Raw genomic sequence first — 13,641 nt, 5'->3', positions numbered from 1 at the left:
AACCAAAGCACACATAAGCAAAGATTCATAATCATAAATGCTAATTTGCACTGTTTCGGCTTCATGTCCTATAAGTTTTTATTTTTATTTAATTTTTTTGATACTTCGTTCTGCCGTTTACCGTACGCAGTGGCTAACGTTAGCTTTAAAGTACCAGTAGAGCAAGAAAACAAGTTGACTTTATATGCTTAATTGTGTTTCACTGTATCCATCCATCCATTTTCTATCGCTTATTCCCTTCGGGGTCGCGGGGGGCGCTGGAGCCTATCTCAGCTACAATCGGGCAAGTCGCTACGTCATCACAGGGCCAACACAGATAGACAGACAACACTAGGGCCAATTTAGTGTTGCCTATCAACCTATCCCCAGGTGCATGTCTTTGGAAGTGGGAGGAAGCCGGAGTACCCGGAGGAAACCCACGCAGTCACGGGGAGGACATGCAAACTCCACACAGAAAGATCCCGAGTGCAGGATCGAACCCAGGACCTTCATATTGTGAGGCACATGCACTAACCCCTCCTACACCGTGCTGCCCATTCATTGTATCCATTAAACCATATTCAATTGTGTTTACAATCTGCAAATTATGGGAAAGTAGCGTCTATCCATCCATCCATTTTCTACCGCTTGTCCCGTAAACATCACAAAATGCCACAGATTCAGTCAGCCATTTTGAATATTCTGCTCCGAACATCTTCGGGAATTTCCATAGATTGACGTCACTGGAGTAACACTTCTGCACTCTGACCATAGTATCAGATCAGTCATATGGGAAATATGCAAAAATTAGAGAGAGAAGTGCTGTCTATCATTCACAGTCCCTATACAAGACATGAACACATGTTTTTCTTTTTTTATGCATTCTAAGTCGTAAATAAGTAAACACATAAATAGTCCGTCATTGGGAGCTCCCTATTTCGCCCACAAATCCCTCTAAATAACCATCCAAAACCCGCCAACAATACTCTATGTACATATCGTGACCTGAATATTAACCAAATATTAGCGATGTTGTTATTATAGGAGCTGACGCAGACACACTGCTGCCTTACTGTGAGGCTGCGATATCCTGCTGCTCCCGCATTATCGCGTCTCGGCTCGTCAGTTATTCTAGATTATAAATCATGTCTCTTATCTGGATATTATGAGGATTTAGTCATAAATCTAGAAGTTGTTCACCTGTGACATTCAATGTATGGATATTGAGACAAACACACAACTGAAGACAGTGTCTGCAGGGATCATGATTAATTCTTCATCTAAACGGGAAGATATAAAAAGATACCGTATTTTTCGGACTATAAGTCGCAGTTTTTTTCATAGTTTGGCCGGGGGTGCGACTTATACTCAGGAGCGACTTATGTGTGACATTATTAACACATTACCGTAAAATATCATATAATATTATTTAGCTCATTCACGTAAGAGACTAGACGTATAAGATTTCATGGGATTTAGCGATTAGGAGTGACAGATTGTTTGGTAAACGTATAGCATGTTCTATATGTTATAGTTATTTGAATGACTCTTACCATAATATGTTACGTTAACATACCAGGCACGTTCTCAGTTGGTTATTTATGCCTCATATAACGTACACTTATTCAGCCTGTTGTTCACTATTCTTTATTTATTTTAAATTGCCTTTCAAATGTCTATTCTTAGTGTTGGGTTTTATCAAATACATTTCCCCAAAAAATGCGACTTATACTCCAGTGCGACTTATGTTTTTTTCCTTCTTTATTATGCATTTTCGGCAGGTGCGACTTAAACTCCGGTGCGACTTATACTCCGACAAATACGGTAGATACCTTATAGATTCAGGTTTATGGCACAATTCCGTTCATTATTTGACAAACAATGAACAGCGAAACAGAACAGAAACGCTGACGTAGCAGCCAAATTACGGACAATATGGACATCCTATCAGTCGTCATCGAAGTAAGAGCAGACATTGTACACTAAACTATCGTTTTATTTTGTTCGTAGTTTGTATTTCTTGTTTAGCACTTAGCAATACTGCGGCATGATGCTTAGTGTTTCACTAAAGCTGGATCTGTTTAGCAGAGCTTCTAAAACTAGTACATCATCCTCCTTCTATTCAGCATCAACAATATACGTTTCTGGATCATAATTTTTCCAAAGTAATCGTTGATGGCTCTCACAAATTCTGCATGATTTGCATTGTTGTTGGTTGGGAAGGGATCTGCAGTCCCTACCTCTACGCCATGCGATCACGTGACTGGCTAGCTCATTATCTCTTAAAATGGCTCGGGAATCTACGTGAGATTGATACTATTTCGATCATATTTACAAAACCCAAAACCAATGAAGTTGGCACATTGCATAAATTGTAAATAAAAACAGAATACAATGATTTGAAAATCCTTTTCAACTTATATTCAATTGAATTACACTGCAAAGACAAGATATTTAATGTTCAAACTGAGAAACACATTTTATTTTTGCAAATAATCATTAACTTAAGATTTAATGGCAGCAACACATTGCAAAAAAGTTGGCACAGGGGCATTTTTACCACTGTTACATGGCCTTTCCTTTTAACATCACTCAGTAAAAGTTTGGGAACTGAGGAGACCAATTTTTGAAGCTTTTCAGGTGGAATTCTTTCCCATTTCTGCTTGATGTACAGCTTTAGTTGTTCAACAGTCCGTTCAACATTTTCAGTGGAAGACAGGTCTGGACTACAGGCAGGCCAGTCTAGTACCTGCACGCTTTTACTACGAAGCCACGCTGTTGTAACACGTGCAGAATGTGGCTTGGCATTGTCTTGCTGAAATAAGCATGAACAAGACGTTGCTTGGATGGCAACATATGCTACTCCAATACCTGTATGTACCTTTCAGCATTAATGGTGCCTTCACAGATGTGTAAGTTACCCATGCCTTGGGCACTAATACACCCCATACCATCACAGATGCTGGTTTTGAACTTCGCGCCTATGGCAGTCCGGATGGTTCTTTTCATCTTTGGTCTGGAGGACACGGCGTCCACAGTTTCCAAAAACAATTTGAAATGTGGACTCGTCAGACCACAGAACACTTTTCCACTTTGCATCAGTCCATCTTAGATGAGCTAGGGCCCAGCAAAGCTGGCAGCGTTTTTGGGTGTTGTTGATAAATGGCTTTCGCTTTGCATAGTAGTTTTAACTTGCACTTACAGATGTAGCGACAAACTGTAGTTACTGGCAGTGGTTTTCTGAAGTGTTCCTGAGCCCATGTGGTGATATCCTTTACACACTGATGTCGGTTTTTCATGCAGTACCACCTGAGGGATCGACAGTCACGGGCATTAAATGTTGGTTTTCGGCCTTGCCGCTTACGTGTAGTGATTTCTACAGATTCTCTGAACCTTTTGATGATATTACGGACAATAGATGGTGAAATCCCTAAATTCCTTGCAATAGGTCGTTGAGAAATGTTGTTCTTAAACTGTTCGACAATTTGCTCACGTATTTGTTCACAAAGTGGTGACCCTCGCCCCATCCTTGTTTGTGAATGACTGAGCATTTCATGGAATCTACTTTTATACCCAATCATGGCACCCACTTGTTCCCAATTTGCCTGTTCGCCTGTGGGATGTTGCAAATAAGTGTTTGATGAGCATTCCTCAACTTTATCAGTATTGTTTGCCACTTGTGCCAGCTTTTTTGATACAAATTCCAAATGAGCTAATATTTACGAAAACAACCAAATAATATTTACAAAAAATAACCAGTTTGAACGTTAAGTATCTTGTCTTTGCAGTCTATTCAATTGAATATAGGTTGAAAAGGATTTGCAAATCATTGTATTCTGTTTTTATTCACGGTATACACAATGTGCCAACTTCACTGGTTTTGAGTTTTGTATTTACTTACAACCTTTGTAAGTCTTTCGGTGTCATGCATCAGACATACATGATGATAGCTTCAATGTAGAGGCAACTTGTGTTTCCACTCTACTGGTACTTTAAGCTAAGCAAAGATTAGTTTTAGTTTTTAGTTCTTGTGGTTTGAATTTTCCTAAAAAACATTTTTCTAAATAATAGTTCTAAATTATATAAAATCGTGTGAAACAGGTCAAACTAAATAACACATTTCAACACAAATGATGCATGTTCCATAGCCATATTTCTAGACCGGCATGACTTGGGGTTGTAAATGTGGAGCTTGGGAAGCTATGCTGACAGAAATGGAGTGCTTCTGCTGCACTGAGTGGCACACAGTGTTATTACCAATGGAAAAGATTATTGCATCTGACGAGGATGACACTGTTCAAGGAAACGGAATCATAACGAGAGATGAACTGCTTGTTCTAACAAACCCTACAGTGGTAAAAACTTTTTCCACCAACCCAAAATCAACTGGAACAAAATGTCCCTGGCCAGCTATACCAAACGGACAACTGTCCATCGAGTGAATCACTATAATATTGATCTTGATACATGCTGCACATCATGCTTGTTAGTACAACTACAACTACATACACTGTCAAACTAGCTGTGTACAAACAAAACAAGAAATGTGGGCTAATACTTTACAGATACCGTATTATGATTGTTCATGTTTTTCAATCAGTACAGAATCCTATCGCATTGTGTTGTGCATTACAAAGTCGAAAGCAAATCAGGTGCTGACGCAGGAGCCAGCTTTCCTCTTGCTGATGTCATACCAATGTGAGACTGCCACTGTCTCTGCTAGCAAGGCGATGTTTTACTAAGCTAGAAAAACAGTTCCTCAGAGATACAATAACAATGTCGCTACAGCTCGGTTACAACACAGGTTACAGAACGTAAATTATGTATAACAGCCCTTTGAGACATTTGTGATTAAGGCCTATGTAAGTAAACTTTGATTGATTGCATTACTAGCTACCAATAACTAGCCTAGTGTTAGAAATTAGAATGCATAAAAATTCATTAAAATGTGTTCTGGTTTTCCATAAGGATTGTGAACGATAGGCAAAATTGCAAAAAAAAAGTGTGGTTCCCCTTAATGGGGGTTATATTATGATATTTTTCTACATTTAAAACACTTCCTTGTGGTCTACATCAGTGTTTCGTAACTATAGTGCCGGGGCCCTTTGTTGGGCGGCGATCGCCTCTTTGTGGTCCGTGTATAGTTGTAATACACCTTTCAACCACTTGTGGCAGTAATGACAATATCAAACAAAAAGAAGTCTGGAGCTAAAGTTAAGATGAGCAATAGAATTACGAGTAAAGTGGTAAAGATGTATTTTCATATGCACTTTCATTTTATTGACAGTGTAGTTTAAAAACATATTCATTAATATTTGTGTTTATTTATTTGAGCTCAACATCTATGCCCAGAATTTCTAGACGCAGTCAGGGCGTTGAGGGGATCTGGTTTGGTGGCTGCAGGATTAGGTCTCTGCTATTTGCAGATGATGTGGTCCTGATGGCTTCCTCTGGCCAAGATCTTCAGCTCTCGCTGGATCGGTTCGCAGCCGAGTGTGAAGCGACTGGGATGGGAATCAGCACCTCCAAGTCCGAGTCCATGGTTCTCTCCCGGAAAAGGGGGGAGTGCCATCTCCGGGTTGGGGAGGAGATCTTGCCCCAAGTGGAGGAGTTCAAGTACCTCGGAGTCTTGTTCACGAGTGGGGGAAGAGTGGATCGTGAGATCGACAGGCGGATCGGTGCGGCATCTTCAGTAATGCGGACGTTGTATCGATCCGTTGTGGTGAAGAAGGAGCTGAGCCGGAAGGCAAAGCTCTCGATTTACCGGTCGATCTACGTTCCCATCCTCACCTATGGTCATGAGCTTTGGGTCATGACCGAAAGGACAAGATCACGGGTACAAGCGGCCGAAATGAGTTTCCTCCGCCGAGTGGCGGGGCTCTCCCTTAGAGATAGGGTGAGAAGCTCTGTCATTCGGGGGGAGCTCAAAGTAAAGCCGCTGCTCCTCCACATCGGGAGGAGCCAGATGAGGTGGTTCGGGCATCTGGTCAGGATGCCACCCGAACGCCTCCCTAGGAAGGTGTTTCGGGCACGTCCGACCGGTAGGAGGCCACGGGGAAGACCCAGGACACGCTGGGAAGACTATGTCTCCCGGCTGGCCTGGGAACGCCTCGGGATCCCCCGGGAGGAGCTGGACGAAGTGGCTGGGGAGAGGGAAGTCTGGGCTTCCCTGCTTAAGCTGCTGCCCCCGCGACCCGACCTCGGATAAGCGGAAGAAGATGGATGGATGGATGGATCTATGCCCAATTTTTTTTTCATGAGTCTCTTCTTATGCAGTATATTTGGTTAGTACTTATTTTCTAATCAGCCTGACTTAAGCCTATGGTTTATGTCTTGAATAAATACATTTACAACAAAATAAAAGGAAAGGTTGGGTCCTGAGATGAAAAAGGTCGAGAACCCCTGGTTTACATAACATGTAATGGTGGGTCTTTGGTCAACATTTTCCATAGATTATGTTTTACAGACCATCTGGGAAGGGAAGCCGTGCGCCGTTTTGTGGTGGTCATTACGTTCTCCACTTGCACGAGCCAAGAGGATAGAGAAAAAGAAGGGACTTATTGACGTCGGACTACAAGGGCGGACTCGCGCAAAGCTTTTTTGGGTAAACCTTTACCATATATGGAGATATCCGATGACATCACTCATGGCAAAAACATCACAAATGGGACAAATTCCAAACGGCTTGTTTGGACGAAGTATGAAGGAAGGCAAGATTGTTTTGTAAATATCTCTGCAATGCCTCCATGGTTTGATTTCACATTTTGGGTACTTGTGCACATCCTAAATACAAAAAAACAGGTACCGATAGGTATAGAAGTTGGTTTTGCATAATAGTTTCCCTTTTTGCTCGGCAAAGATTAGTTTTAGTTTTATTCCTAAAATTGGTTTTCAAAATCAGATTTATCATCATATCTCAAAATAATATAGAATAAGAGTAAAACGTATCGCTATATATAATATAGAGAATAGCAAATTTGTCTATCGATATAATTTATTTGTATATAATTTGCTTACTTTATTTTGTGTGAGTGTGAGTAATGTTTGACACTAAATAACAGATTTTGTCACAAATGATCAACCGTATGGGTCGATCATATCCAGGCGAGCGTCATTGTTTCTGGTGGAAATCACTTCCGTGTAACACCAAGTCATGGACTAACATAAAAAAGTGGCGCTTGATTCATATGGCTCGAAGCCAACGTAAAACAAGATTCATTATTGTGAACTCTCATTTGCATAAAAAGTGACACCAACACCAAGCAACGGACTAGAATAAAAAGTGGCACTAACAATTAGAAAAATGGAGAGATTAATGAACAAATGAATCTGAGGGAGCCATTCGGGGAGCCGCTCTTTTTATAAGTGAGCCGAGTTATAGGTCATAAGACAAGAAATCATGGATAGAATAGATAGATAGATATTCATATGCATGAATGTATGGCGTTGTCTGACACCCACTGGCTGTGGGGTTGGGCGCTAAGCAGGCTGCGCAGCAATGGACTGCACTCATCATTTCATGCAGTAATCCCCCCCACCCTGATTCAGAGTACGAACAGGCCAGATATTCTCCATACGTTTGTTTTAGCCTGTGCACTTGTCCCACACCCATCCGATTAGTGCAGAAGGCATGCATGCACACAGAGGAAGCAGCAGCAAAAAAGGGGGAGGGGGGAAAATGGGGGTGATTATGACATCACACATGTGCATCCAGCCTTCTAAATAAGACGTGACGGCTTCTTTTAAGACTCTCTTTCTGCGCATATATACCATTCTTTTATTGTATGCACACACGCCATCTCCTGCGCGAACTCTCAAGGTTAGCCGGTTTTGTTCATGCACGCCAAAAAAAAAAATGCACAGCAGATATAATATGATGACATGCAGGCTGCAGCCGCACTTACGTGGTCTCCGGTGCTCCTGTCGTTACCAGACGGTAATGCAGATCGAGAGGACATGTTGGCGTTCTTCCCTGAGTGACAATCGCGGTGGCCGAGCAACGTTTTCACGCGTTTGACATCCGCAGGACAGATCCACCGGCCCGAATCAATCCGCCTCTTCTCCAGCCGGCCGAGCCGCGGTGGGGAGCAGACCTCCGCCTGTCATGGCAGCGATGGATGTACGGAGGAGGAGGAGGAGGAGGAGGAGGGGGAAAGGAGGGGGGTTGTCCTCAAAGCAGCTGCATCTTCCATCCACCGTGCACTTTGCACACAGATGAAAAAATATATAAATATAACGACTAGAGAAGATGATGCATGAAATGCAATGCGACGCAAATCGGACGCATGGGCGCTAACATGCAGAAATGTTTGGCCGGAGCCCAGCGTCTCTTTGGCGACTGTCCGCCCCCTGCCTCATTTCACCGCACTGAACAAACACCGTGTCAACTCGGACGAAGAAAAATGTTGTTTTAGGTTTGTTTTTGGCCCCCGCTTAATCGACGCCTATGCTGACGAGAAACGCAGCCGAGAGAAAGAAAAGAAAAGAAAAAAAGGCCCAAGTGGACAGAAATCGGTATTCTCCTGTCGCTGTGTTGCGCAGCACCGTTAAATCACCGAGGACAACCACAGGCTGAACTTCCGGTTTGGTATTTAGACTTAAAAGCCTATTAAGTCGACCACATCCGCCCCTCGGTCAACGGTAACCTTGAAGTTGAACATCTCGACAGGGAACACAATTGTTCAAATGTTACTGGACAGTTTTGTAGTAATTGCCATTAGCTTTTAAATGAAGATTGTTGAATGATTTTGTGGCTTTCCTTTAATTTCATCAAAATTAGAATTAGAATAAATGCGTTAAATTGTAATATCGGAAATTATCGGTATCGTTTTTTTTTAATTATCGGTGTCGTTTTTTTTAATTTGTATTAAATCAACATAAAAAACACAGCTAGGATACACTTACAATTAGTGCACCAACCCAAAAAACCTCCCTCCCCCATTCACACTCATTCACACAAAAGGGTTGTTTCTTTCTGTTATTAATATTCTGGTTCCTACATTATATATCAATATATATCAATACAGTCTGCAAGGGATACAGTCCGTAAGCACACATGATTGTGCGTGCTGCTGGTCCACTAATAGTACTAACCTTTAACAGTTAATTTTACAAATTTTCATTAATTACTAGTTTCTATGTAACTGTTTTTATATTGTTTTACTTTTTTTATTCAAGAAAATGTTTTTAATTTATTTATCTTATTTTATTTTATTATTATTTTTAAAAAGTACCTTATCCTCACCATACCTGGTTGTCCAAATTAGGCATAATAATGTGTTAATTCCACGACTGTATATATCGGTTGATATCGGTATCGGTTGATATAGGTATTGGTAATTAAAGAGTTGGACAATATCTGAATATCGGATATCGGCAAAAAGCCATTATCGCTTGTCTCTTTCGGGGTTGCGAGCGGGTGCTGGAGCCTATCTCAGCTGCATTCAGGCGGAAGGCGGGGTACACCCTGGACAAGTCGCCACCTCATCGCAGGGCCAACACAGATAGACAGACAACATTCACACTCACATTAACACACTAGGGCCAATTTAGTAACATTTAGCAATATTGAACAATGCTAAGAAGGACAGCTCCAGACTGGAGAAACTGATCTGGCGGGCCGGCTCTACGATCGGGAATAAAACTGGACTCACTGGTGACGTTGGCAGAGAAGAGGACTGTGGAAAAACTATGCTGAGCATCACGAATGATGCCAGTCACCCTCTGCATACCGTTATCAGTAGCCAGAGGAGCCTATTCAGTGCTAGACTGCTTCATCCCAAGTGCAGGACTAATAGACTAAAAAACTCCTTTGTCCCACACGCCATCAGACTGTACAACTCCTCCCTGGGGGGGAGGAGATGAAAGCAATAATAATACTGAAATAACCTGCAACAAAAAATAGTGCAATAAACAGCAATACAAGTGCAATGCATTTTAAAGGTACAATATGCACATCACATTTTTCATATAATCGTATCACAGTTTTTCTAAAAAAAAATTTATTTTCATTACATGGTCACTACTGCCTAGCTTCTCTTGTTATATTCTTATTTTTACTGTTATACTTGTATTCTTATTGTTACTTTTTATTTTTATTCTTATTGTTATATTTTCTATTTTATTTCCATTTATACCTCCATTGTTTACTTTTTAAAATTCTATCTCAATTCTGTACACTGCTGCTGGAATTTTAATTTTCCTGAGAGAACCCTCCTGAAGGTATCAATAAAGTACTATCTATCTATCTAAACACGGCCACCCCTCAAATTGTATTTGCTCCCCCATTAAAAAAATGTTTTTCACACTTTTCTTTAATAATATATTTTTTTAACCAATCTTGATTTTAATTTGATGTACGTTTTGTACTTAAACAGATTAATTGGAAATAAGTTATTCATATTTTTGGTGTGCAAAATAACCCATTTAACACAATCAAAACACGTTGACAAATACATAGCACAATGGATCTTAACACAAAATAAATAAACACATCTTTGGGCCAACCAACTGTTTATATGAGTACATGTGGCGACCGACCCCAAATGGAATTTCTTGCCAGCCTTAAGGCTAACAACCATGTTAAACTAGTTAGCTTTCCCCTCACACTTGTTGCATTGTTATAAAGTCATTGTGTAAAAGCCAAGAAGACAAACAATGAGTACCAGAATGTTTACATTTTGACATGACAATGAGGTGGCGACTTGTCCAGAGTGTACCCCGCCTGCTGCCCGAATGTAGCTGAGCTAGGCTCCAGCACCCCCCGCGACCCCAAAAGGGACAAGCGGTAGAAAATGGATGGATGGATGGAAACACAAAAAAGCTCCATAGAGCTGCGCGGGTGAGGTTTCTTTAATGTTTCCCTCTTGTTTGTCATACCAAGATGGCGCCGTGGAGTTGTTGAGTTTTTCTTTATTTCTTACTTGATTAAAGAGAGCACAGAAGTCTACCCAGTCAAAATCCTTGTGTGTTAAACATACTTGGTCAATAAAGCTGATTCTGATTCTGAGCTCTGATTCCAATTCTGTAAACTTCCATACCACAATTTGAAAGACAGTGCTCTCTTGTGGCAAGATATAACAAGTGTGACAACTCACTCCGTTCTCCTCTACATGAAGATGTATTTGCTGTTTAGTGGTTTGCAAATCCATCCATCCATCCATGTTCTACCGCTTGTCCCTTTCAGAGTCACGGGGTGTGCTGGAGCCTATCTCAGCTGCGTTCGGGCGGAAGGCGGAGTACACCTTGGACAAGTCGCCATCTCATCGCAGGGCCAACACAGATAGACAGACAACATTCACACTCACATCCACACACTAGGGCCAGTTTAGTGTTGCCAATCAACCTATGATTGGCAAGCCTATGATGCCCAGGTGCATGGTTTTTTTTGGAGGTGGGAGGAAACCGGAGTACCCGGAGGGAACCCACGCTGAACATGCAAACTCCACACAGAAAGATCCCGAGCCCGGGATTGAACTCAAGACCTTTGTATTGTGAGGCACATGCACTAACCCCTGTTACACCGTGCTGCCCGGTTTGCAAATCGAGACGTTTATTTACCTGTGGTGCAACAGGTCTGTTTTCTTAGAATTTCTATATACCGTATTTTCCGCACTATAAGGCGCACCTAAAAACCTCCAATTTTGTCAAAAGCTGACAGTGCGCCTTATAATCCGGTGCGCCTTATATATGGACCAATATTGAGCCTCCAACAGGTAAAAGTTTCAATCAATCAATCAATCACTCGCAACTATGGTAAGCAGCCGCCGACTTCATTTTCCCCCGTAGAAGAAGAAGCGCGTTGCGCATGCAGGGATATATGACTGCGCGAGGCGTGCCGTTTCATTTCCCCCCGTCTTCATTTTCCCCCGTAGAAGAAGAAGTGCGCAGTGCATGCTGGGATATATGACTCCACGAGGCGTGCCGTTTCATTTCCATTTGTTTGTTTATGTAAAGACCCCAAAATGGCTCCTATCAAAAGACACGCTTACGACGCAGAGTTTAAACTTAAGACGATCAGTCACGCAGTAGAACACGGGAATAGAGCAGCAGCGACACTGACTCCATTAATGACGACTTCGACGAGACGGAGCCGGACATGTTGGATGCCGTATTCGCCCAACTGTTTAATTCGGACACTGAAGAAGAAGAATTCGAGGGATTCGTGGATGAGGAATAACTTAATAAAGTGAGCTTTAGATGTTTATTTTGTGTGTTGTGTTGTGTGATATTAATGTTTGAGCAACGTTGAGTTATTGATATATTGTTATTGCTCTGCACTATTTCGAGTGTTACTTTATTATGATTGCACTAATGTTTGATTTACCGTAACAGTATCACTGTTTTTTACGTATTTATTGAATCAGGGAAAAGTTCCCCTTCACTATGTGATATAAATGTTGCACTACATGTTATACCTTGCTGTTGTTAAAAGATAAACAAAACACCACATCACTGACTTTACCTCGGGGAAAATAATAAAACAGCTGTTTATTCATTTTGGGAGTGAACAGAATTGTCAGAACGCTTGGTTTGTAATCTATTAATAAAGTTTGACTGACCTATCTGACTGTTTTGTTGACATTCCCTTTAGCACAGCTCCATCTAATGGATGCATAACGTAACCCCAGCCTCTACTGTTGCGTCTATTCTGTGCGCCTTATAATGCGGTGCACCTTATATATGAACAAAGTTTTAAAATATGCCATTCATTGAAGGTGCGCCTTACAGTGCGGAAAATACAGTACTAAATCATTTAAGGTATCAATTTGTCTTTATAAATTCCCACCTACAACACTAAGCCTTCAGGGTAATGTAGTGTATAAACATCTTGTACTTAAATATTTAACTTTTATTTATCCAGGGTAAGACAACTGAGAACATATTTTCATTTGCAATGCTGACCTAGCAAAGAGGCAGCATTTACATGTTTGAGATGTTGAAGTGTGATGATAATCCCTCATAGTCTTTCATTTAGCCCAAAAAATTACCACTACAGATCGCGCGCAACAGTTCACAAATGCTCTAAACGTGTTGGAGTAATTGTGTTGGAACATGCATACATGGTAATTGTAGAGAGAAACTGTTCATGCGTAAAACATACATTGAGACTGTCTGCAACTTGTGGACAACAGAGCAGACAGCAGACAATAAGAAAGCAATTTGTGGTGTTTTTTTGGAACTATAATTATAATGATCTATGAGTGTGTGTTTTACTGCCATCCAGTGTCTAACATATAACCAGTGTTGGGTTGGTTACTGAAAACCAGTAACTAGTTACAGTTACTAGTTACTTTATTTCAAAAGTAACTCAGTTACTAACTCAGTTACTTACACCAAAAAGTAATGCGTTACTGTGAAAAGTAACTATTTAGTTACTTCTTTTTTTCTTCTTTTTTTTTTAAAGCTCCCATTGTAGCGCCCTTTTTGCCTTCATTTCAGTACTGTTATTGCACTGGAGAATAATACAATCTGTTGATCAACTTGACATACATTTTTATTTTCCTTTTAACATAATTAATGAAAAACAGTGCAACATAAAAAGGCATTCCTCCTTTCTTTAAACTTGGACCAATGACCATGAATAAAAAACAAGTTAAAGTGCAACATAAGAAGGCACATCATCTTCCTTGAAACATAAAGCCTGACATCTGGAGTGATGCT

The 13,641-nt window shown here is 41.0% G+C and overlaps 1 protein-coding gene across 3 annotated transcripts in view; it reads right to left on the bottom strand.

Annotated features, from left to right (window-relative positions):
- The window catches only part of mark4a (MAP/microtubule affinity-regulating kinase 4a), a 77,079-nt gene extending 68,534 nt beyond the window's left edge, over positions 1-8,545 (bottom strand). For all 3 annotated transcript variants that reach the window (XM_061963240.1, XM_061963237.1, XM_061963238.2), the window contains exon 1: positions 7,884-8,545. In XM_061963240.1, coding sequence (XP_061819224.1) covers positions 7,884-7,937 — 54 coding nt within the window. In that variant the 5' untranslated portion in view covers positions 7,938-8,545. The remainder of the gene's footprint in view (positions 1-7,883) is intronic.
- Positions 8,546-13,641: the final 5,096 nt, after the last annotated feature.

The sequence above is a fragment of the Nerophis lumbriciformis genome, linkage group LG09 (assembly GCF_033978685.3).
Source record: "Nerophis lumbriciformis linkage group LG09, RoL_Nlum_v2.1, whole genome shotgun sequence".
Taxonomy (NCBI): Eukaryota; Metazoa; Chordata; class Actinopteri; order Syngnathiformes; family Syngnathidae; genus Nerophis; species Nerophis lumbriciformis.
This window is presented reverse-complemented; position numbering and strand designations above follow the sequence as displayed.